Source organism: Crotalus tigris, unplaced genomic scaffold (genome assembly GCF_016545835.1).
Source record: "Crotalus tigris isolate CLP2741 ecotype Arizona unplaced genomic scaffold, ASM1654583v1 scf7180000023589.2044511, whole genome shotgun sequence".
Lineage (NCBI taxonomy): Eukaryota > Metazoa > Chordata > Lepidosauria > Squamata > Viperidae > Crotalus > Crotalus tigris.
Window position 1 is genome coordinate 205,254 of NW_024100062.1, and position 27,095 is coordinate 232,348.

Genomic DNA, 27,095 nt, shown 5'->3' on the forward strand with positions numbered 1-27,095 from the left:
TATGACTATGTACACATCTTGCAGCTATCTGCCACCAGCACGGCTAGAAGATCCACAAAACTCTAATATAGCAGCTATTCAATTTTCAAGTAGCACATCTAGAAAAAACATATATTAAAATTCCCAGACAACTACTTGATCAATCACATCTTCCATTTCCATTTTATGACCATACATGCTTAATTATCAGCAAATTCTTGTCCCATGAGAAGTAAATAAATACCTTATCTCCTTTTTCTGATCCTTTCTCAGGAAAAAGCTAAAATAAATATTAGAAATAAATGCTTAATTTTTGTGAATAAGCACAAAGTTTTGCTATTATGTATAGTGTAATCTTTTAAATTCTGTTGCCTAATAGAAGCCCTGAACAAATCTAATGTGGATAACATGAGAACATTTCCAGGATAAAACACAATAGGCAGTTAACATAAAAACTCAATTGCATGGCACTTAAAAGAGTTAAAATGTTGTTTCCCCCAAATAGTCATGCACTAAATTTAAAGTGAAATGATATATTTACCCAATAAATATCTTTACCTTTTCTACACAGTCATCAAAAAATGCTAATCCTGTATCTTTGTCACTCACAAAACTGCATTCTTCAATGAAGCGGCTAAAAATCTGTGTCTTTGTTAAAGTTGTGTAGAATTTTGTGTAGGCACGGTCTCTACTTTTTAAAAATCCTAGCATATGTAAAGAAAGAAAAGAAAATAGCTAGACATTTTTGTTACAGTGCCTTACAATTATCTCATTTTTCTGTTTATTCATCTCCTGTAAACAAGACCCTACACAAATTGCTTTCAGCATATATCCTGCTCTTATGATACAACAACAAGAGTATCTTAAATAACATAAACATTTTGACAGGATAGTTTTAAAAAAGTTCAGCTCCAGAGTTTTCAAACACAATGTATCTTTAGTATCTGTGTGTCCTGTTACTGATAGCTTTGGAACTTGATCCACTTGGAAAATCTGGAGCTCTTAAAGCTCTTTAGAGAATTAGGAGATTATGCATCCTTCTTCTGAACTCCAGCTGATGGGATCACTTCATATGACTCTTTAAAGAGCAAATCTAATCCCATCTTCTATAGTATGTAATTTAGCATTTTAGACAAGCAAAGACAATCCTATAGCTCTAACATTTTGTGCTCAATTTACAAGATAAGAGCAGATGACAAAGAGGGAGTCATCTACCAGTGTTCACAGGTTCCCCCATTCTCCAGTTGTGTCTGCCCATCACAACAAAATTGGACTATGGATGTACTTTGGATTCACTCTACCAAACAAAATCTTCTAATGGCACTGAGGAGGTGTGCCCTCTCTGTTGCACTGCCTGCCCTGAATGCCAGCAAAGCTCGTACTCTATTCTAGTCTTTATTCTATTGCATACAAAGAAGAAACTGAGAAGACTAGTATTTGTTAAATTTGAAGTGCGACCCGTATTTTATTTGAACACTGCCATTTATTTCCATTTATCTCCCAATCTCACCTTGAAGGTCAAACAGGGAATCCACAGCAGTAGTTTTATTTGAAGGTGCTTGCGTGATTGGCTTAAGAAAAATTCTATACCCTTTTAAAATATAAGCCATAAAACGCAGGAAGGCTTCCTGAATCTCCATTTCGAATTGCGTCATCTTTTTCTGCCAGGAGAAATCTGCCTCTATTGGCTTCATCTCAACGGCAGAGCCTTCTTGCGTCTTTCTGTGAACTGGATTAGAGAGTTGAGTAAGGCATAGAGAATTAAGGAGACTTACATACTAAATTAAATGAACATAGTCAAACAAACACCCACCACCAAAGACACATTACAAAAGAAATGTTTGAAAAAGAATGAACTTGCAGGACCCTAGAAGGCACAATGCTTAGAATGCAGTATTCCTGGTTAACTCTGCACACAGCCTAGAGTTTGATCCTTACAGGCTCAAGGTTGACTCAGCCTTCCATCCTTCTGAGGTCAGTAAACTGAGGACCCAGATTGCTGGGAGCGATAGGCTGACATTGTAAATTGCCCAGAGAATGCTATAAAGCAAAGTTCCCCAACCTTTCGGGGTTGGCGGCCAGAAGCAGGGGGAGATGAGAAAGAAGGAGGGTCTTGTCGGGGATGAACGCATGAGCGTGCACATGTACAAACACCCATTGCTCATGTGAGTGGGGCCACAAATGCCCATGATGCTTGCAGTGACGCTTGCATGAGTGGGGCCGCAAACACCCACGACACTCACGCGAGTGTGGCTGTATGTGTGTGCACATACATGCACACCAGCCAGCCACTCACGCGGCCCGGTGGCCAATAGGCTGCGGCCCGGTACTGGGCTGTGGCCCACAGGTTGGGTGGGGATCCCTGCTCTAAAGCACTAAGGGGCGGTATATAAGTCTAAGTGCTATTGCTATTTCTGTACTCTCAAAAGCATGCTTTGAAATCTGATGATTTCTATTACTGTACTAAGTGTTTCAACTTCATAAAGACTGTGGGTATATAAATTACTATATTCTACCTGTGATCTGTAAAATAATGGTGTTTAGTAAAACAACATGGTTATTAATATTAAATCTCATCACTATGCTTCAAAAATTAAGCTTTTTATATTTAATTAAATTTGTATTTGCATTAACACAGAAAAAAACATGAGAAAAAAAATTGAAATCTTTATCAGATGTATAAAAATGACTTTACAAAGATATAAAACTGGGTGAGGCTTGGCTTGTGGGAATGTTTCAGGGAAAGTCGCAAATGGTGATTACATGATTGCTGCAACCATCAGTTGCATTATTAAACTGGCAGTTTATTAAACTGGCAGGTTACTTAGTTAACTGGAATAAAATTCATATACTTCCTATGGTTTCTCTGGAAATTTATAAAAATGAGGTTTTTCTGGTTTGAATTGTTTTAAACATCTTGGAATAATTAAAAAAAAGAGTTTATGGATGTAAATATTTTAAATTGCATATCTCTATCTCTGTCTCTATCTCAAAACAGTTTGTGGGAAAACAAACAATTCACTGAATTTTCTTCTTTTCCAAAGATTAGTTCCTTTTAACCTCTTATTTTACCTAATGCAAGTTGTGGCTGCAATTTCCTTAACGTGCCAAGAAGGCTTTTACATGGTTTCTTAGGAAGCAGCTTCCAGTTCATACTCTTCTTATCATCAGATCTATACAACAGAAACAAAGGTACATATGTCAAAATGAGTAATGCATAAAAATGTAACACTCAGCTTTTATTGCTTCCTGATATTGAAACAAGAACAGGAATAGGCATTTACCTTCTCCAACTAAAATTCCAAAACTCCTTTCATCGTTTTAATGCCAAGTGATTTGAATCAACTTTGGGGTTTCATTGATAAGCATTAAAAACCCTCTCAGCTGAATTTAGATTTTATTCCAAAACTATACCAACTTTTCTTTGATTATTTTTATTTACATAGGTTATTTCAATCAGTGAGTTTATCTTGAGATATGATTGCAGCATTATTGTGACAATGAATTTTGGGCCTCGTATTTCCAAACTTGAAATTATATCTGGTAACATGCAATATTTTTACTGAGTGTTTAGAGTTATAGTCAGTGTTGAATGTAAGTGTTGCCTGTATAGAAAAAGTGGCTCAAATAATTAATTTTTCATGTGCAGACATTATTATGCAACGAAGTCTTGACAAAACGTTTTAAAACTGTTCAGGTTGAGCAAAGATGAATCAGTACATCATGCAAGTTAATTTTGCACTGTATGAAAAAAAAGTTGTATGCTGAAAAAAAATGCAAAGAATGACACAAAATGTGAAAAATGTTTACATTAGGACTTTTATTTATGATCCTGTACTGTAATTGCTTAGGTCAGTAAAGTATAACATTTTATTCAGATCTAGAAATCTCATTCAGCTTTGCTTCAGTTCATCAGCACATAGGAAAGAAAACAAGAGAAAGGAAAAAAAAGTCATATTGAAATCGTTCTACATAATTTCTTACATAAATCAGGAGCAGCCAACCTGCAATTTTTATGGCTTCTGTTGAGATTTAAGTAGCTCAGCATAATTTTCAAAATTATGTGAGTTGACAGTGGGAGAGTTAAAAATTCAACACTCATTGTAAGCCAGCTTACAGCTTACACTTGGTCATTAGATCAAACAGATCTAAATATGAAAAATTGCCTTGCTCAAGACGATAGCATCATCAGTTTAAGCCTGAGCTATCAAGATTTTGTACAAAACCATGCTACTAGGATTAAAACCACAAGACTTCAAGAATTCAAACATACAGGTTTAGGCTTGTAGATAAAGTTGAAGTAGTATAGTATTATCCAAACGTGTTTCGTTCTTAAATTTCTTTTTTTCAGTGCATTAAAGTTTAATAGCACAGAAGCTTAAAACACACCATAAGCAGAACATTTCCAGTTCAAAATTCATCCTTACCAATGAATTAAGCTGCTTAGGCAAAGTCAGTATCAGTCACTCTACTACAAAGATGATAAAAAGAATTTTGGAATAAACCAATACTGCTTTACTAATTGATTAGAGTTGAAATGAGTTGAAACAAACTTTCTCCTCCTAAAAACATAGTTATGTAACTCAAATCTCACTATATCAATTCAGACTTTTGTGCTGGATTTGGGTAATTATCCACAGAGTACCTCTTGTATAAATATACTTTGAAAAATATATTATTTCATACAATCTTGTAATTTTAATTTTCCTTATCAAACGTCAGACAAAGTAAATGGACAAACTGTATGTTTTACATGTCCCTTTTTATGAAACCAGAACATAGGAATCAATCCACACAGTCAGTTCTGCAATATAAAACCGTATTTCCGAATGGACAGAACTTTACTTCTCTTCTTTTAACAATTTTCTGAGATGGAAAAAAACCAGCATGTTGTTTCACATGGAAGAATAAGGCTCAAGACAGCAATTACCATCAACTCTTTAATTTTAGCTTCTTTAAATAGGCTATTATCTTTTAATGCCACTTTACAATTTGCTGATTCCCTCTTGCAATGTATTATTGTGTAAAGTATATTTCATTCAGAGGATTTTGTTAAAAAAAAATGACTGCATTTGTAAGCAATGTTAATTGTAGTTTATTGCAAGAGCTGGCAAGCTGTCTTGCTGCTAAATAGCAAAAAAAATTAGAGCAATATCAAACACAATTTCAACTATGAACAACATTTCATGAAATTTTAGTGTCATTTTATGAAATCTGTTAACCCTGTAAATGTGTAGTCCACAATATGTTTCTTTCAGCCAAAACACAAAACCACCGAGATGTTCCAACAAGAAAATGCTTTGGTTCAGCTGAACTATGACCCATATTAAAGTTAAATAATTTAACTAAGCCACGGTGTTTAACTGAGTTTCTATGCCACAGTTTCACTGAGTTTCTAAACTACAATGTTTCACTGAGTTTCTAAGCCACAGTGTTTAACTGAATTTCTATGCCAGTCTAGTTGTTCCAAGTTCAAAACGAAACATGTTTTCCATTTGTGCATATCTGAAATGTAAACAAATCCATAGTCCCTTTTTAAAATCCAACTGGGTGTAAACTGGAAGATTGCTTTACTACAAATCCATATTCTGCAGCTGACTTGGAACTACCATAAGGACATAGCACAAGACAAAATGATTATAGTTTTTTGTCTAAAATTTGCAAGCCTCAGATATAACTACATTCTTATCAGTCTTATCCAGCATGACGTGTAGTGAGAGCTGAACGATCATTGTGTAATTTTTTTCAATCCTGTTATTAAACCTTAATATTTGAAGATTTGCAAGTAAAAATACTACTGATTTGATTACTATTTAACTTTTCAGCATGTACAATAGATTTGCCAAATGACTGCAACAATTCAAAATTTCCTGCTCTAGATTCACAGTGATATTTTCCTGATTTTTCCTCCACCCTTTCTCCTTGTTATTGTATGAAAACTCAGCACAAAGAAAGGAAATCAGCCACAAAAAATAGGGCCAAGGCTCACATTTATTCTGTAGTAGTATATAAACAATATGAACTAAGCTCAGAGGCTAAATCTGGCAAATCCTTGCTGTTTTTCTCTAGCAAAGCCTTATTGTTTTCCTAATGTGCAATCTCTATTGATTTTTATAAACCTGCTCTAATCAAATTCTAACATAAGATGGGACTTTTGATTTCCTTCTGGCAGAGTTGCCAAAAATATCACCAAGAATGTCACATGATACTGATGTCATTTGATTACTGAAATGTGAAACTACAGAAGGAAACAAGCACATAGGGAAAGAATATTCCCCTTTTCAAAAGAGATTAGCTATAATCCTAGGGTTGTTCACATTTTACAGGAAATATTCCTACAATAAGAAGGAGCAATTTCAGGCCCATACACATTGCCCCAATGCAGACAGATGATATTACCAGATGCAATTGTTTCCGTATTTAAAAACTTCCAATCTTTGCACAACTACTTCTTTGTGCAGAGTCACACAAATGCAAAATGTTTTGGTCACAGACATTCCTTCCCTCCTATCCCTAATGAGGAGGAAAAGTATACCACAAACAAATACCTCTTCCAATCAATAGAAATTCAGATGGTTTTTTTTTTAAGATAACAATTCCTCTAAAATAAAATACTAAACTTCATGCTATTAAATAAATATTTGTGTAATACTAGCATGTTTCCAGGGATAAAAGCTCAATAAAAAAACCTCCCTTTTTATGACCCTGTAATCCCTTAATTCGGGGGAGAGTAGGGGCGACTGGATGGAGCTGAGCGTTTACTGGCTTGATGCTCTTCCTGACACCACTCAGCAGATATTTTTTTCTTTGAACCCTAGGAGAGAAACATCTACCACTAGCTAGGATTGAACTCTCAACCTTCTGAGTGGGAGGCAAGTGCCTTCAGCACTAGGCCACCACACCACTCTTTGTTGTTGTTAGTTGCGAAGTCGTGTCCGACCCATCGCGACCCCATGGACAATGTTCCTCCAGGTCTTCCTGTCCTCTACCATCTTCTGGAGTCTCTTTAAGCTCACACCTACTGCTTCAGTGACTCCATCCAGCCACCTCATTCTCTGTCGTCCCCTTCTTCTATTGCCCTCAATCTTTCCCAGCATTAGGCCCTTCTCCAGTGAGTCCTTCCTTCTCATTAGGTGGCCAAAGTATTTTGAGTTTCAACTTCAGGATCTGGCCTTCTAAAGAGCAGTCAGGGTTGATCTCCTCTGGGACTGACTGGTTCGATTGCCTTGCAGTCCAGGAGACTCGCAGGAGTCTTCTCCAGGAACATTAAAAGGTGACTTAAAGAGGTGGCATGCTTCCCACTGTTTCCAAAGGCTTTCTTCCTCTCCCTTCATTGCAACGTCATCTCCACCTTATTCTGAAGGTCTCTTACTTTCAAGAACAATATTTAGGATGCGGTGGATTGCAAAGAGGAAGAAGACAGTTGAAAAATTTCATTTGTGTCGAGTTGACTTTCATCCACACATCCTTTCTCAGAAGGTCTGTGGAGATTCTCAGTCATCCAGGTCATAGTTGTCTCAAAGGTGCTTTTTTTTCCTTCAAAAGGCTACAGGACTTGCATCAGTTCTGATGGCAACCGCCCTCAGCACTGATGAAGCTTCTTGGAGGAGAAGCGAAATGTTTTCTTCTTCCTCAAGGAAAAAAATAGTCCAGTTGCCTTTTGAAGAAAAAAAAAATACCTTCGAGACATACTTTCTCAGAATACATTTTACCACTTTTCTCTCAAAACTAATTCCCTAATTCCATTTGAATTTTTATATCAAAGTTAGGAAATTATGACTTTCCAGAAAGTGTTTTTTTCTTAGATCTCATTAGATTAGTTAGCCTAGCCCAGAGGTAGGCAACCTTGGCTCTTTTATGACTTGTGGACTTCAACTCCCAGAATTCCTGAGCCAGCTGGCTTAGGAATTCTGGGAGTTGAAGTCCACAAGTCATAAAAGAGCCAAGGTTGCCTACCCTTGGGCTAGCCAGATGTTAGATAAGATGGGAGGATAGTTCATCATCACTTGATAAATTCTCCATCTCTGATTTACATCTTAGCCGAGCAACAAAGAATGATTTCACATTTACTGAATCGGTTAGAATTATGAGAACATCAAAAAAGCCACTAAAAATCCTTCCTTCTTAAGCAATATATTTTTATTAGCTTTTCTTCTTTCGAAAGGCAGCATAGTTCTTCTCATGGGATTGTAGTGGCCAAGATTCATCTTTTCTATGCCTATCAATTTTCAGCATTTTCTGATTTCTATCAGTTTTTCTATGAAAAATACAGGACCCATAAGCACACACATAGAAAAAGAACAGACACAGACACAAGCACACAGAGAGAGACACACACACTCTTTCGCCTCTACAATGTCAGTGAGGAGAAAATTCTCCCAAGCTATCTGAGAAGCAGCTCACTGAACTAGAAATGAAACAAAAAGTTACAATTGTTGGGGAAGTGAAGAGACGCACACAAAAAAACCCACAAAGAGCTAGGCAGCTCAGAGCAAAGAGAACACAGGTAGTCCTCATTTAATGATCACTCATTCAGCGACCACCCATTACAACGGCCCTAAATGAATGATACTTATGACTGGTTCTCAAAGTTCCTGCCAGTCATCCCAGCATCCCCATGATCACAGTCTGGGTGCTTGGCAATGAGCGACTGTTGCAGTGTCCTGCAGACACGTGAAAACCATTTGTGACTGTTCCTGCCAGCTTCCCACAAAGAAATCAACGAGGAAGCTAGCAGAGAAGATTGGAAATCATTCCAATAAGTTGCCTATGAAGATTCTCAGTCACCCAGTTCATAGTTGCATCAAAAGTGGTTTTTATTTTTGAAAAGGCAACTGGACTGGTTTTTTGAGGAAAAAGAAGACGCTTCGCTTCCTATCCTGGAAGCTTCATCAGTTGTATTGAATGCTGTGGCAGACTGAAGGACAGTTATTGGCAGTTGAGATTAGTTGGTGGGAGGGGGGAAAATGATTAGTTCTGATAGGATGGTGGCTGGGGGGAATGGAAAGATTGGGTTTCCCTTGCAGTGAACTGCTCTTAACACGCTCTGAGAGCCATTGTGGTTATTTGGGATTTTATCTGTGACCTCAGGGTCACCTGAATCAGAGGTGTGGAGTCTTCTTGGATTCCAATAAGTTGCTTCCATTTTTTCCCACCTGGCAGTTGTCCCCCTCAGCTCCGTCATGCCTCATGGGCCCCCCATGCATCCTTCCCTGCCTGGCAGCAGCCCCCCCCCTCAAGTCATACATGTACCATGCTTCACAGGTACTCCTCTACCCAGCATTAGCCCTGCCTAGCCCAGCTGTGCTCATGCCACACCAGTCACCCACTCAATCTTCCTCATCGGACAGCCTGCTTGCAAGCTACCCGGGACTCAATGATCTGTGATCCTCACTTTTAACGATAGCAATGATAGCCAGTATTCTGGTTGCTAAGCAATGTGGTCACACAATGCCACACCTTACAACATAGTTTAGCAATGAAAATTTCACTCCCAAACACCGTCATTAACCAAGGATTACCAGTACTCGTGTAAACCAGATGGGCCTTTGCGCTGTTTTAAATTTCACAGATGGGATAAAATGAGCAAAAGAAACACATTCAAATTTCGCACCAGTACTTCAAAAGACATATATATATGAAGACAAAGGATATGAACAAAAAACTCAAAAAAAAAAAAACACTTACATGTACACCATGTTTGTGTCTAAATCAATGCAAACCACATCTTGTGGGGGCTCATACAGATCAAAATACCGTGAATCAACTCCAACTATAAATGGGACGGGAGCACTGAGCACTGTTGCCAGAGATAAAGGACAGAGGGGGATGTAGGGACACTGCCACTGAAACGGAAAGATCATCTGAAGAAAAAAACGAAATGAAACCCATCAATTAAAAAGACAATGAAATCTAGGTAACACCAAACCATGTTAGATAATGTGAATTTCAATTTCACAGCAGCTCCAACATTACACAGTAAATCAATTGATCACGGCATAAATAAAATCTGAAATTATTATTTAACCCTTGTTTAGAGTGAACCATATACACAAATTATTTAGTTTGGCTGTGACTATCAAGCCTATTGTACAAATACATAATTTTAAGCTCAAATAATAGGTTTTAATAAGAATGACTATTTTCATATATCTAAATGCTATTTTGTAAGCCATTCCAGTCAACAGTCACTTGTGCAAATGAAACAAGTATAAGATACTAAGGTACATGATTCATAATGCTAGCAAAAAAAGTCTGTAATTATTTTATAAGTATTTTATTCTAGGAGCACTTAAATTTATCATGTGCTGGACAACAATAAATTTAAAAGTTAAAGTTCTACCAAAAGACTAAGTGTATTTTTAATTCTATTGTGATGCACAGCATGCTTCTTGAGCGCAAATTGTTTTGATGTATTCATTTTATTCTAACGCTACTAATACATTCAATCTGAATTTATATATAATCTCATTTGGATTATGGAACAGTATTTTTTATTTATTTTTATCTCTATAGCTGCCCATGTCAACAAGGATCTCTGGATGGTGTATATCATAAAATGTAAAAAAATAAAAAATTAATATATATATTATACGTAAGATAAAGGAGATGAACCTCAAGGAATTGCTAACATCTTTCTCTATAACATGCAATTTAAGAAAACAATGAAATATCATTCTTGAAAAAAATTAGGAGGGCAAAGATAATTAATCAGATTAAAAGGTATAAAAGCAAAACAGGTTATTTCTGAATCTATCTTCTTGAAAATGCAGCTTGTGTATGTATTGAAAAAGCATATATATATATATATATATATATATATATATATATATATATATATATATATATATATATATATATATTGTTTTCTGAGGTTTTCGCGGGTATTTGTATGTAGGTCTTTGGTTGTTCGGGTTTTCTCCCACGTAAAATTGGAAGTGTCTTGGCGACGTTTCGACGAAGTCCCATTCGTCATCTTCAGGCTGGTGCTTTCAGCTTCGTGCCTCGAGCAGCAATTGCTGCTCGAGGCACGAAGCTGAAAGCACCAGCCTGAAGATGACGAATGGGACTTCGTCGAAACGTCGCCAAGACACTTCCAATTTTACGTGGGAGAAAACCCGATATATATATATATATATATATATATATATATATATATATATATATATATATATATATATAGGTTTTTGCTAACAAAGAATAAAGAGAGAATGGTATAGCTATTTCGGGTTCCTTTAACCCTCATCAGCCAAACTTACTCTTCTGAGATTCGAACCTGGGCTATCTGCATGTTAGGCAGATGTTATAACCTCTAAGCCACGGGTTCTCTCCCACTTTGTTAGCTACCAGGAGAGAGACAGGGGGAGGAGATTTTTACCTTGAATGAACACCCTGTCAGCCCAGATATGGGAGAAATATTAAGTTTGGCTGATGAGGGTTAAAGGAATCCGAAATAGCTATACCATTCTCTCTTTATTCTTTGTTAGCAAAAACCTAAAAATGTAAAAATGATGTCGCAGTTAGTGACTGCTGCTTGTGGATGGCTCTAGATTGAGCTGATACAGGCAAAAGAAAAAAGAAAAGAAAGAAGATTTCTTTCTCCCATATCTGGGCTGACAGGGTGTTCATTCAAGGTAAAAATCTCCTCCCCCTGTCTCTCTCCTGGTAGCTAACAAAGTGGGAGAGAACCCGTGGCTTAGAGGTTATATACATCTGCCTAACATGCAGATAGCCCAGGTTCGAATCTCAGAAGAGTAAGTTTGGCTGATGAGGGTTAAAGGAACCCGAAATAGCTATACCATTCTCTCTTTATTCTTTGTTAGCAAAAACCTAAAAATGTAAAAATGATGTCGCAGTTAGTGACTGCTGCTTGTGGATGGCTCTAGATTGAGCTGATACAGGCAAAAGAAAAGAAAAGAAAGAAGATTTCTTTCTCCCATATCTGGGCTGACAGGGTGTTCATTCAAGGTAAATATATATATATATATATATATATATATATATATATATATATATATATATATATATTACTTCCTAATTGCATTTCAAGCTAAATAAAATGGAAGCCCAAACTGTTACTTATATTAGTTCAGCACAAAAAGATGTCCTGTTTGTGATTACTGTATCCTATCAATCTTTCCAATGATAAAATAATAGCAACAGAATTATAAAAGCAAGCATGTTTCCCTTCCCTAAAGGCTTGACCATAAGCTTCTGAGAATGGTAGGATTTCTGTAGAGCAGTGGTTCTCAACCTGTGGGTCGGGACCCCATTTGGGGTCGAACGACCATTTCACGGGGGTCGCCAAACAAGGCTGTCCACCATTTTTTCCCCCTTTTCTTTGGCCACGCCCCTGGCACCTGGTGATGTATAAGTGGTTGGGGGTCACCACAACATGGGGAACTGTATTATGGGGTCACGGCATTAGAAAGGTTGAGAACCACTGCTGTAGAGAATCAGGAAGAAAATTTTGATGGAGATATGTAGAATCTGCTGCCTAAGCAAAGGGAGCTGAAGCGTTTTTAAGATGAGAACAAAATAACATTTGAAAGCAGGAATATAAAGGAGAAAGGAACACAGTATAATCAGACTTGCAAGATTTTGTTATTATGGCCAATAACAATAAAAGGACTTTTAGCATTCCTGTGAAGTTGATTTCCTGGTCTAGTCTACCTGATGGGGCTATTATCTGCTGAGAAACACAGGGAATGAATAAAGGGGAAAAGTTACATTGTGGACATGGATCTGATCCAGAGAATTTCAAGAGTACCAAAATACTGTGTATCATGGAAGGATTTGGGTTTTTAATTTTTTTAATGACTTTAATCATCAAAAGGTCTCATTCTGAAAACTTACAGATGTGGAAAAAGAAAAAAAAAATAGACCACCTATTGTTCTGATGCAATAGTTCCTTTGGGCATAAATTAATTCTTTTGCAGCAAAAAGCTGTGAATTCACTTATACTATCCCAATAGAAAATCATTGCAAGTTCATTTCCCCTTTAGGGAAATAAACAATTTAAATGACCAAGTGTGCCTCATCTTATTCACATAAACAAAATATATTTATTCTGTAATTTAAATATTTCATTCAGAAGTATAAGCAACTTTTTTTCCCAGAACGTCATGTTAAACAAAAGAAAAGAAAAAATTAAGTGTTCAATGTTTGTGAAGCAAGACAACAAACAAGAAAGAATCAATCAGATAAAAGTTGGTAATCCAAAAATTCAAACTTATTAGCACTTACAGCAGCCACAGCTTCGGCAACTCCAGTCAGCACAGCTGGGCAAAGAGAATGTAGTAGAATCTTGCCTTCCAACAATACAAAGAGGAGTAAAGTAGCACAGTTTTCTGGTCCAAGGTTCATAAGCAGAGTGCTGTAGTTTGCCCCACTACAATGAGATCAAGACATTGAGGAATGTATCATTCATTGCTCATTATGATAATAACAATAATAACTGATTAAATGTATATGTGATGACCTTTTGTGACCTTTGCCAAGCAAAGTCAAAGGGGAAGCCAGATTCACTTAACAACCATGTTACTAACTTAACAACTGCAGTGATTCATTTATCAACTAGGGCAAGAAAGGAGCAACATTCGTAACAAATGTCTCATTCAGCAACAGAAATGTTGGGCTCAATTGTAGCCATAAGTTGAGGGCTACCTGCATTCCCCCCTCCTCCTATTTTATCAGGATTAAACTCTAAGTCAGGGGTCTTCAAACTTGGCCCTTTTATGACTTGTGAACTTCAACTCCAGGAATTCCTCAGCCAGGCATGTCCACAAGTCATAAAAGGGCCAAGTTTGAAGACCCCTTCTTTAAGTCCTCTTCCCACTTTTTAAAAGCATTCAAGCAAACCTGTTGTATTTGATGTGTACATTTCATGTTTGGAAAAAGAAGACTGCTGTTTCAGATCTACTTTGATAATCTAAGAACTTTATGAGCTTTATTTTATTTCCTGTTAGAAATCAATGTGAAATTCCACTATGTTCAGTGACCCGGGAAGTGGGGGGGAGGGAGGCATAGGTACATTACAAAAAAGAATTTGGAAACATATGCAGGTAAAATCTGAATAGCATGCGTTAGCACAGGGGTTCTCAACCTTGGCAACTTTAAGACTTGTGGACTTTAACTCCCAGAATTCCTCAGCCAGCTTCCTCCCCAGCCAGCCTCAGCAAGCTGGCTGAGGAATTCTGGGAGTTAAAGTCCACAAGTCTTAAAGTTGCCAAGGTTGAGAACCCCTGCGTTAGCACATTGCTCATTTGCTGCTAAACAAATTATGGTTTACTTTGTGTAAATTGGCTCTTAATGTTTTAATTCAGCTGCATCTTTAAAATACTCCACTGACCATTATTACCTGAGTGGTAAAGGTGTACAGACTGGTTGAGACAATATTAATGCATCATGGGCTGACAGCTGTAAAAAGAAAATATTAGTTATTTGGCAGTTTGAGAAAACTCACATAAAGCAAACTAACTAATCAGGCATTAAATTAAGTAATTAATCACATTAGCCCATGAAATGTGCATTATCTACAACTATTTGCATGGGAAACAGACATTACTAGATAGGCCCGGCTCACCAGCTATGAAATTTGCATTTCTAGTCCGCTGGCACTTCACTTACATAATTGTAAAAACTTTCACAATATTTCTTTCTATAAGGTGGTTTGACACAGTGCTTTCCTACAGTACCATGAAGTGGCAGCAAGAGGTTGGGAAGAATAAGAATGGGAAACATTAGATCAACTGCCTCACTCCAATAGGATTGGCCTACTCCACTTGCTCCAGAAGGGGCATGCTACGGACCATATTGGTCAAGGAGGGGGGGGCTAGGACAAGAGCCTTTTCTGCCAAGGCCCCATCCTATGGACTTTCCAAAAGGGCCTGAAAATCTGGTTCTGCTGATTGATTGGCTTGGGGATCCAATGAGGCCGTCCCATTCTGAAAATGGTTATAGACAAAGAAGATCCCGCCTCCACCTGGTTTATATATTGGTTCCTTTCTTATCTAGGGGGGTTTTTTTGGTTAATTTTCAACGCTTTAATTTTTTAATTTTCTAATTGTTATATGATGTTGTTTTATGATTTTGTAAGCTGTCCAGAGTCATTCGACAGTGAGATGGGCAACATATAAATTTAATAATTAATAATTAAATAAGCCACTAGCATTTTATAAATCACAGAATTCTCAGTTTATGCACCACTTTCGAGCTGCACTATTTCAAACATGGATACTTATCTGAGAAATTGAAACAATGCAACCTTTCAGTTCCTATTTCTAATTCCAGTGCTAGTCGTTACAAAATGGATGTTCCACAAGAACTAAATAGTGAGTATTTTTAGGAATAGTTTGATCTGGTACATGGAAAACAAAGAAAGCTGGATCTGTACATTTGTTGCTCACTATATAAGGAAACTAGTATAAAATTCTTCATGATCCCTCAAGAGTATGGCAAAGTGGAGCAAGTAAAAAGAACACGGTGCCTATATGCTTAGTGAACAGCTTGAAAATTTATAGGAACAATACTCAGGAAATAAGATGGTCCTAAGAGACATGGTGCCACAGTGGTGAGAATGCAGTATTGCAGGCTAATTCTGCCGACTGCCAGCAGTTCGATTCTCACCGGCTCAAGATTGACTCAGCCTTTCATCCTTCCAAGATTGGTAAAATGAGGACTCAGATGGTTGGGGGCAATATGCTGACTCTGTAAACCGCTTAGAGAGGGCCGTAAAGCACAGTGAAGCGGTATATAAGTCTAAGTGCTATTGTTAGTATTATTAAACTGTATCAAATTTCTAACTTACCTGCACAAGGATTCTTGGTCTTTGTGGTGAAGGGAAAGGTATGTTGTGCATAAAATGAGATATGTGCCTGTAAAGAAATTTTGTAAAGTATCTGTTACCTCAAGCATTTAAGATTTAAAGTATGGTCATCAAGAACAGCATCCAGTGAGACTTACATAAAATAACCATGGAAATTGGAAGATATTTTGAGGTATCTGTCACTTACTTTTCAATTGGAAGAGGATGAGGACCAGACACAGACAGCTTATAGATAAACATTAGAAATTTTCGGAAGGCGTCAAAGAAAGGCCAGTGTGACAGAAGGCAGATGCATTTGTTGGAATTTATAGATTTGGAGGTAACTTTTTTTCTCCCTAAAGCTGTCAGAAGGCCAAGCTGCATGTGTTGTTTTTCATTTAATAACTCTTGCACATAAGGCTCATAAAACTGGATAGCTGCACCATATACCTAGAGTAAAAAAAAGGGGGAAAGTAGGAATGGCATTACAGCTACAGAAATTGGATAAAACTAACTTATGGTAAGATACACAAAGAGAGGAAATGTTCCGATTATCTCCTCTAACTCCTGCACCATGAGTTTTAGACAGCTTTCAAGGTTTTAGTGAAGGCTTTCGAATGTTTAAAAGTGACAGTATTACAAACAGCCACTAAGGATTATTTAACCACTATATAAATTAAAGATTTTTCGATCCAAAATTTTATCAGTAAAATAAAAGTATAAGCAACAAACAAGTAGTTCTTGCTTATCAAATGTTTTGTTCAGCAACTGTTTGAAGTTATGACAGTGCTGAAAAAATAACTTTATGACCAATGTCCACTTTACAACTTTCACAGTACTCCTTAGTCACATGATCTCTATTTCACTCGTGTTGTCCTATGACTGATCTCTTCCCCTCCCTTGCAGGATGAAGATATTGGAGAGGGAGGGATTACAAGAGACTAAGCAGGGGAATACACTGGGCTGTTTGTGTGGTGTGCTCAGGGCTGCCAGCATCACTGCATTACTTTTAATATGTATTCCCCATTGTGTGCCTGCTTATTCTCTTTTAACACCTTCCTCTCCAATGAGTGTAAATACAAACATAATTCCCTTCTTGCTAATTATCCCAATGCTTAGGTGAGCATTCCAAGGTGCGTCTAAGTGGGGAAAAGGAAAGCACAACTGTGGCCATATGATTTCCCACTCAGCAATTCCTTCGCTTACAACCGAATTAGTTCCAATTGTAGATGGACTACTGGTAGTTGCAAACACAAAGGAGCTAACCCATAAGTTCATTTGTTGCATTTTTAGGCTTGTCTTCCTAAATGCTCTAAGGTGTAACAAGATAGAAGGCATAGTGTGTGTGTGTATTTGTTTCCAGTTTAAAAATAAATATTATGGGATAAAATAATATTTTTATTTAGAAATGTAATAATACATAAAGGCAAAATATTACTCTTCTCAAAACATACTTTTTCTGCAGAGGAGCCAGTCAAAACAAAGGTTGAGAATACAGGTAGTGGATATTTTGTTTGAGGATCCCAGCATTCAATGGTAGCTCCCATTGGAAGACAGAAGAGAGGTACAGATTCAGACAAGGGGAATGACTCATAGTCATCTTCTGGATAGCGGAATATTAAACCTTTAAGGCATGAAAATAAACAAATAAGTACATTGTCCACACACTACTGAATGTTGTTCCTTCTATTCTGAATGCTGACAATAAAAATGCTAAAGAATACAGAAGCTAAATACCATATGGTATAAAATTAAATTTAAGAACACCCCCACCTTTCAGCAATTCACCCAAAAGACTCCTCTGAGTATCAAATGATTTGCTGAATGGTCTGGACCAATGGTGGCGAACCTATGGCACGGTTGCCAGAGGCGGCAGTCAAGAGCCCACTCTGTGGGCACGTACGCCGTCGCCTCAGCCCCGCCACCCCCCCATGGCCCCCTCCTCACAAGCAGCCCCCCCGGAGGAGAGTCGCCCCGGATGCAGCCTGTGCAGAACAGCACAGCCAAAGACATGGCAGCCGGGCAGTAGAGACAAGACTCCGCCCTCACGCCCCATTGCGTACAGATGATGATGCGGGGTGTGGACAGAGGGCATGGCCATGACGCTGCTGGGCCGTCTGGGTGATCTGGGCTGTTGAGGTGGTGGGTGGCCCTGCAGGCAGGAGACGTGAGAACGGGGCAGGGTTGAGGTTGTTTTTGGGCACTCAGTCTCTAAAAGGTCTGCCATCACTGGTCTGGATTATGGTGCAAGGAACTGAAGCACAGCAAGGCATCTCCCCAAAGAACACATCCTCTATGTGCAAAGCTATGACTACAGCCAGATTTAAAGTTTAAAAGAATGTGAGTATATATCCCCGTCAAATTGTTTAAGCTTTCTATTAAAAGGCTTCCAACCTAGTGATTCTTGTTCCATTGTTATCAAGTAAGAAAGGACTACTATGTTGTAGGGCATAGTTTATATAATCCTATCAACATGCTGAATAAACGTAACACAACAATTCTTCAATATATGTCATTATCCTTAAATATATACAAACCTATCAATCTATTCACTTCAGATTTGGGGCAGAATTCTGACCTACGGTTGGAATGAAAATGCCATGTTTAACCAAAACCCACATTTCCTCTTATTTCTTGAAATCTTGACTATTCTCCCTCATTTCACTTTCTACACAGCAAGAGATGTTCAACAGGAGATTTAATTTCCAACTAGGTTTTTTTATACGTTTTGTTTTACTTCAAATGCTATATAAAAAAAGTGTTAGAATGATAAGCCTCTTCATCATGCAATTCATGACTAATAAATATATATAATGGAAGGATACAGCAAAGAGAACATAAACTGTTCTGAACTTTTTCATAATGACAACATTAAAAAAACTATTTTTAAGGATCCTCATCTAAGAATCACCTTAGATGAGTTAAATAAATTGATGAATGTTCTCTGATCAAGCAATTTCAGTTCACTATTTAACAGGCAAGTTTAATGTACTATAAAATACCCTTTTAATATTAATATCTCCTAATATATTGTGATTTATAAAAATAAATACTTTACCAGCTTTATATGCAATTGAGTTAGAAGCTGGAACTGACTTCTTATAACAGAGGTATACACTGGAACCCCACTGTAATGAACAAATTAGAAACATTTTCCATTAACACAAGAATTATTTTATTTTTAATCCTTCTAATGCTAAAGGCAATAATCTTTTAAAGATCTTGCTCACAATACAGAATCACATAATATTTGCAACATTCATTACAACCTAAATAAAGCACAAATTTTTGATTCTGCTATTATTAGAGGTTATATACTTATGGATTCCAAGACACAAAGCAAATAAACTTAGTATTTGCTAATAATTCCCTCCTATCAGGTAGTAATTTTTTTTCATGGAATACTACAAAGACATATATGTTAATATATGAAAGGCAGTGTTTTCTCTCGTTTCATTCCTAAACAATTTAGCTCTAATTTTCCACCTTCCCATTTTAAAAATGCATTGCTTGGTATTAAGGCAAGCTTTAATGCAAGCTTGCAGACCAAACTGCAATCTTCAGTCGGCTTGATTCATGTAATGCTCTAATGTGGATTTGGAAAATCTTGAATAAATTATGGCCCACAATGAATAAATGTAAGCAGATAAGTAGTATGCAGGAGGGTTAAGGTTAAGAATGGAGAAACACAGGTTCAAGTCTCCGTTCAAACATGCAGTTGGGTCAGCAATTGTCTTTCAGCCTTACAAACCTAACAAGAGTGTTGTGTGCATAAAGAGCTCAAAAGCAGAATATAAATATGCAGTAAGAATGTAGGTATGCACATGTACCATAAATATATAAACAGAGATATTAATTTTCACTCAGTAACCCAATTCGTATATGTTACAAATATAAAGGCCAATCTTTTTTCTTTCATAAAACTAGCAGTCTTCAATACATACTTTTTCTCCCACCAAAAAAGTAATAGTTGCCTATTTCACAGATTTTGGTAACATTAGTTTAGGAACAACAAAAAAAAATACGCAAAGCTGTGGAAACTAAAGTGATATTAACTGAATTCAGACTTAAATACAGTTTTTACATTTTTTTAGCAGCAATAATCTGTTCCAATTTTTTCACCCACACCCTTTGCTTTCTGAATAGCAACTTTTTGAATAACACATTACTCTCACCATGCCGCAATTTAAATTCTTATCAACTTTGCAGAAAGTATGAGGAGGGGTTTCTCCTTTACTAGTTACAATAACACATATGTCGGTAACCGCCAAGGAGTTTTGAGGTCGCACTGGAAGAGCCCTCCGAAAGGTGATAAAGATTCGCTGGGAAGTGGCTGAGCTGTTATTGACATTTGCACAGCGGCCATAGGGAGTAGCCTGGATCACCTCACAATCTGGCTTTAAAACCTCCTTCCCATCGTATAAAACTCTGCAGATAAGAGGAAATAACACACATAGGAACATTTCATAGACATAATATCAAACTATTATTCAATAAACTGTTCGGTTATTCTTCTCTCATACAAAACAGCCAGCCCCAAGACAAGGAAAAATCCCAAGTGCGTATTAGACCAGCAGATAAAACTTTCTAGTTAAAAGATTTTTAAATTGAAGAAAAAAAGGCATATGATCCTTTTACGTAAAGCAAAGGAGTCGGATTAAACCAGGGGTGAGCCAGGTTCAAAACTTCCTCCAGTTAGGAAAGCTTACTGTGAGACTTTAGGAAAGTCATAATAGGTAACGTTTCACTTACCACAATACACTTAATGATGGCTTTAATTAACATTGACCTCGGAAAGTGACCATCCAATGACCATCACAAAATGTCTCAGACCCTCCCCCACGGTCACATGATTGCAATCTAGGTGCTTGGCAACCTGTTCACACTTATGACCAGTTGCCAAGCTCTCCATGATCATGTGATCACTATTTGCAATCTTCTCTGCCAGCTTCCCCAGAAAGTTACTGGGGAAGCTAGCAGGGAAGGTTGCAAACATCTGCTGCTGCCAACTCCTTCTCATCTCTGGGGATTGGCTGAAAGAACTCTGTGCCAAAGGAATTCAAGTCTGTGTGAGGTACTAAATGTTAAAATTGCGCTTGTTGAGTGAAACAATCACATCTCTCTTAAAGACAGCTTTGCTCAACAACCAAGATTCCAGTTCCAATTGTGGTTCTAAGTCGAGAAATACCCGTCCTTCACAACCCAACTTATTTCAAACAACTGCTATTATGAGAAAAAGAGAGCTCCTGAAGGGCAGATTATAAATCTAATAATAATTAGATAATAATAATAATAATAATAATAATAATAATAATAATAATAATAATAATAATAATAATAAAGTTGGAAGGGACCTTGGAGGTCATCTAGTTCAACCTGCTCAGGCAGGAAACCCTATACCATTTCAGACAAATGGCTGTCCAGTCTCTTCTTAAAAACTTCCAGTGTTGGAGCATTCACCGCTTCTGGAGGCAGGTTGTTCCACTGCTTAATTGTTCTAACTGTCAGGAAATTTCTCCTTAGTTCTAGGTTGCTTCTCTCTTTGGTTAGTTTCCACCCGTTGCTTCTTGTCCTGCCTTCAGGAGGACTGCAATTCCCAAATTCTCAGACCATGTTGGTTTAGAATCTGGGAATCGTAATCTCAAATCATCTAGATCAGGGGTAGGCAACTATGCTGACTCAGGAATTCTGGGAGTTGAAGTCCATGAGTCATAAAAGAGCCGAGGTTGCCTACCCCTGATCTAGAAGCTACAAAGTTGGGGAAGGCTAGTCCAAAGTTTTATTAATTTTCCCATCTCTTTGCTCTCTTTTAATGCTTTAGTATGTGCAATGTCTTCTTCATCTACTTTGCAATACTATACTTACCAACATAAAAAATTAGTAACCCATTAGGTATAAACCAATTAATACAACATGAGGTCTGTTAAAGGGTTTCTAAATTATTTCTTTTAAAGTTAACAGTTAAAATGCAGAATAAATCATGATCCCAAACATTATAGTTAATACTACAAAAAAAGTCTCAAAATGTTTTAAGTAATATTTATCACAAAATAGCACATGTTTAGCAACAGTATTGTTCTATTGGTGGCACTGACAAAAATTGGGCACATAACACGGCCACTGGTGTACATATACTAATGTCCATGAATGCTATTATGCCTGTATAAGATTCAGTTAAACAAGTACCTGTAATTTCACATTTTTCAAAATTGATTTGCAATGACAAGCATAGATAAAGCCATCAATCAATACAAAATCATATCTGATATTATTAGCTAGACTAGAACCAGAGGTTTCACAACAACTTTTTGTTACAGTGTTGCAATTGTATTGTTTTACCATTTAAGTTCAAGAGCACCGTGGCTCAAAATCCTAAATAATTCTATACTGATGGTACAAACCACCTACAACTATAAATAAATCACTATGTCACCATAGTCCACCTATATTAAGCCTAATATACTGCTCACAAAAATAAAGGGAACACAAACGTTTAGCATCCTATACGTTTGTGTTCCCTTTATCTTTTTGAGCAGTATATATTATTGTTATGTTATGACATATTTATTATCATGCGTATATAGGGCATATCCTTGTCCACATCTTCTGTGCATGTGTTTTCCCCCCCAATTAAAATACTTTATATAGGCTGATACTGTGTTTCCTCGAAAATAAGACTCAGTCTTTTTTTTGCCTCCAAAAGAGGCACCAGTTCTTATTTTGGGGGGGGGGGTCTTTTCCACTCACCTCACAGTGGTGGTACCAACAGCCCCGCCCAGCCAGCCCGGAAAGGCCTCTGAAGCCGAGAACTGAGCTACAGATTGAATCCATAGCTCGGTTTTCAGCTGCAGAGGCTTTCTGGAAAGGCCTCTGACTGCGAAATGCAGGGTGGAGCTTCATTCTCAGCTGCAGAATGAAGTTGCTCCTGTGGCCGCAAAAGAAGTGGACCGTCGAGGTGAGGCAAGTGTTGATCCATGAGAGACCTGGCTGCAACGGTAAGCTCCATCCCCCACCCCCGCCCTGGCTTGATTTTTAGGCTTGTGCCTCACACCAAAACTAGGGCTTATTTGGGGGGAAGTGCTTATATTAGGCCCACCCCCAAAAAGCAAGCTAGGGCTTATTTTCTGGACAGGTCTTACTTTTGGGGAAACACGGTATATACCAATTACTGTTCACAGCATATTAAAGTTTGGGGGTGGGGGGAGGGTTGGAAATCAACTATCACGTCTTACTAATTGCTTTCTTTTTGCCCAATTATTATAGATTATAGGCTACCTAACATTCAAAACTAAAGTCACTGGTATGCTCACATCAGAATATTTTATGAACTTTGTGTATTATAGAGAGATGAATGACCAAATGAATACTAGACATATCAAAAGTCATTTATAATATCAAGCATCCAATTTGCTTCAAAATAAGGACTCAGAATAAACTATATAGCACATAATTCATAAATATATATACAATACAAGCTAAATAACTAATTAACTTAGTTTCTTACAAACTAAGAAACTTCTTCTAACAATTTTAACAGACCCTCTTCCTTTATCACAATACTGATACCCACAAATATTTAAACGTCAACTCACCCAATATCAGTAAGAGGTGGTTTGTCCCTGCTTCTCTTGTAGCAAAGAAAAAGCTCTGGACTTTTAAGACTTCCATAGTTCAAATTGGCCTGAAGTCCTGTGGGAGTTGCTTCTACACAAGTATATCCCTCAGGAACAGTTTCACCTGCTGACTTGATGATCACAGCAAGTTCAGTGATTGGAGCCTTTGGACCAAAAGACTTGGTTTCAGAGCGATTTCCCTCTTGATCTAGAAGTGCTGACGTATCAGTGAGACCTGCCACTACAAAGTAATCAACCACTCTTGGCCCTTTATCTTCTCTCATTGTTATGTTTAGGATTCCTGCCAAAAAAAAAGTTAATGTCAATTATCTTATCAAGCTGGTAATGCATAATGAAGTAAAACATAAGTTATCCATTACTACTCAAACATGCAAATTGACTTAGGTGTCCTTTGCCTTCAAAAGCTTTAATGGCTGATAAAAGCCAAGATTATTAAAAATGCATACAAAAATTCATGGCTACAAAAAGCTTAATAGATTTCAAGCACTAGTTCAGTGATCGCGAACCTTTTAGAGACTGAGTGCCCAAACTGCAACCCAAAACTCACTTATGCATCGTCGAGTGCCGGGTGAGTGTGGCCCATTGGGTGGGTGTGGCCAATTGGGTTGGTGTGGCCAATTGGGTGGGCGTTGTCAATTGAGTAGGCGTGGCTGCAGTGGTAACAGCAGACTGGGTGGGACCAAAAAGTTCAATCAATCAATTCCAATTTTGCAAGATCTTTTTTTCCCGCAAGAAGTTGAAATTGACTGATTGAACCTTTTTTTTTTTTTTGCACACAGCGGCGAAGGCCTAAAGCGAAAAGATTTTATAAAACCCAGCTGAAGGCCTAGGACTGGGGCAACGGCGCGCATGCCCACAGAGAGGGCTCTGAGTGCCACCTCTGGCACCCGTGCATAGGTTCGCCACCACTGCACTAGATAAAGTAATGGAGGAAGCATCATGCACACATCCAATATCTAATCAAGAACCAGTCATGTAATCCTTTTCTCCTTGAAGTAATATTAAAATGCAACAATGCACCTAGCTGAAAGAAGGAATATACATTTCCAGTAATTATTAAAAATATTAAAATGTCTCAGTTTCTTCAGGGGAAAGTTTATCGTACTGTATAAGTCAATGCGCTCTCCTTTACTAATGCAATTCTTCTGCAAGTTAAAAACCACCTTTGTGTATAGCAGAGTCAAATTAAGTCCTACAAATTGTAATGATGATTATTTATACGCACATATAGCCACACAGGAACATCACAACATGAAAAAGTTTTATGTAAAAGGAGCAAATATCTGTCAATCTAGAATAAATCCTTCTAATTAGAAGAAGAGCCTTGATAAATATTAAGTTACTTAAAATACAAGATCTACTGTTCACAAGACCAGTGGTATTTCTTTGCCCTATCTTTATTTAAAACATACAATATGATTGTACTATCAAATTGTGATTAAGCATTGCTAATTCTGCCCATAGCGTGACAAGTAGGAATAACTATCTGAAATTTCAACTATACATTCCAGGGACTTCTAAGCTTCTTCTTACAAATCAATGAAGGCAACATCCATGCACAACAAATATCTCGTATTTTCTTCTGTTACGAGTGTAGAACCATTTTCTGCTTTAACAGAGTAAGAATGGAGCACTCCCACCCTCCTTCCTTACCACAGGGATCTCCAAAATTTCTGAGTTGGTGGCCCAGTGGGAGAGGGAGGGACAGGCGCCTTATGCCTGCATACGCAAACATGAATGTGGTCATCATGTGCGTGTGCGTGCACAAATAGACCACAAGCATACACACCATGCAACCGGAGCTGCAAGCATGTACCCAAGGCTCTCAGCAAAGCCGGTACCTGTGTGAGGTTTGCGGTACTGCTGCCAGACTAGCGGCGATGCTACCACAGGTGTGAGAATCTCATCACCGCCCATGTGAGGCTTGCGCCATGACTCACAGCGATGCCACCACCAGCGTGAGGCTTGCGCTGTGGCCTCCTGCCGCTTATGGCGCTGCCACTGCCCACACAAGGTTGTGGCAACGCCACCACCCACATGATACTAGTGGTGGTGCCGCTGCCCGCACAACACTTGAGGCAAAGGTGGCACGAGGGAAGGTGAGCACTCACACATGCGTGCACTGCCCAACTACTCACACGGCCTGGTCGCCAAGGCCCGGTAGTGGGCCATGGCCCATAGGTTGGGGACTTCTGCATTATCACATTACCTCTCTGCTCAAGGGCTGAACACCCTGCTTAGATTTTGGCTTCCTCTTGTCCCTTTTTGAAACAGCTGCATGCTGAAGGAATTCATCTCAGTGTCTGCTTAGATTATGGCAATCCTGGCAGGCACAAGGATGAGATCGTTCCACAGGCCTTCTGTTTAGCCAGCCCCGAGACAAAAGGGAGTCCTTTTGCAGGCAACAGTAGCAACTTGTAATATTCCCTGCTGGCTTTCTCACTGACTTTATGGGGAAGCCAGCAAAGACTGTAAACGGCAATCACACGATTGTGGGGCACTTGGCAACTGGTCATAATTGTGAAGAGGTTGCAAAGCAGCCACCTCATGATCATATTTTGTGATTGTGACATTTTGCAACAATTGGAAGTGTTATAGAGGCAGTAAAGAACCTTTTCAAAGGCCATTATTAATTAGAACTGCCATTAATTGTAAGTCAAGGATTACCTGTAAAACGGAGATACTCTGAATCTCATTCTTATGTTTCCCCCTTCCCTCTGGTAACACTCTTTTTCCTTCCTCTGTTTGCTCTTACTTTCACTTGGCTGAGGCTAAAAACAAATTGCTCTTTTCTGGTCAGCTGGGTAGTACATTGTCTACAATCTCACTCAAGAATTCTGGAAATATTCTTTTTTAAAATGGTTTACATTCTTCATGTGTGTCATACATCTACAGCTCAAATTTTTATCATTTTCCAAAATCCAGTATGCAAGAACTCAAATCTGTAATATCAACAGGTCTAACACAAGGGTGACGATTTGAGGACAGCTTTCAGTCTTACTGAAAAACTACCAAAAGGAGATACAATATTTCTACAAAATATTGGGATGACAGAGGCTAGCTGCTAGGATGTATAGAGAATTCCTAAAGTTATCTCTCCTTCTTTTATTCCATTTTAAAAAATGGGGGGGAGTGCTTCTGTACAGAGCAAAGGAAAAAAAATCTGCAGGTGGAAAAATCCTCAATGTAAGATTTCTGTTTTTTTCAGGCATTGGGAAAGAATTTCCTTCCCCCTATTTTGCAATCTCACTTTTGCCTCATTTAATAAAAAAGTAAAAAAAAAAGTGGTAGTCAGGAAAACATTTCAGAGAAAACACCATGTGAAAGATGAGAGCAAAGGGAGTGTATGGTAGTTAGTTAGAACTATTGCATAAGATAGCAAATATCTTAAGCACTTTCAAGTAGTTTAAGTGACAAAATCAAACACTACCCACTTTCAATATTATCGGGGAAAATACTGTAAAGAAGAACTGTAATACTGAAAGTGGGTAGTGGTGGCAATTTGCTTCTATGGTTAAAAGTAGTAATACTGTAATCTAGGGAAAAGTTGGGTCCAGTCACACATCTGCTAATGGTGCAAATGACTTCTATATTCTTTAAAGAAATGACTTGTAGGAATATATTGTAAAAGAGTTTCCAATCTCCACTGACACTTCATCATATAGAAATCTTTTTTA

The 27,095-nt window shown here is 37.9% G+C and overlaps 1 protein-coding gene across 3 annotated transcripts in view; it reads right to left on the reverse strand.

Annotated features, from left to right (window-relative positions):
- Positions 1-27,095, reverse strand: part of DENND4C (DENN domain containing 4C) — a 78,376-nt gene that overhangs the window by 29,754 nt on the left and 21,527 nt on the right. For 2 of the 3 annotated variants that reach the window (XM_039319415.1, XM_039319418.1), the window contains exons 2-14: positions 23,377-23,698; positions 19,960-20,212; positions 18,843-18,912; positions 17,239-17,408; positions 15,993-16,234; positions 15,788-15,854; positions 14,339-14,397; positions 13,225-13,369; positions 9,667-9,842; positions 3,052-3,152; positions 1,490-1,708; positions 538-683; positions 224-259 (exon numbers count right to left, since the gene is read on the reverse strand). In XM_039319415.1, the coding sequence (XP_039175349.1) occupies positions 224-259; positions 538-683; positions 1,490-1,708; positions 3,052-3,152; positions 9,667-9,842; positions 13,225-13,369; positions 14,339-14,397; positions 15,788-15,854; positions 15,993-16,234; positions 17,239-17,408; positions 18,843-18,912; positions 19,960-20,212; positions 23,377-23,681 (1,989 nt within the window). In that variant the 5' untranslated portion in view covers positions 23,682-23,698. The remainder of the gene's footprint in view (positions 1-223; positions 260-537; positions 684-1,489; positions 1,709-3,051; positions 3,153-9,666; positions 9,843-13,224; positions 13,370-14,338; positions 14,398-15,787; positions 15,855-15,992; positions 16,235-17,238; positions 17,409-18,842; positions 18,913-19,959; positions 20,213-23,376; positions 23,699-27,095) is intronic. The other variant, XM_039319416.1, reaches the window with a different exon arrangement.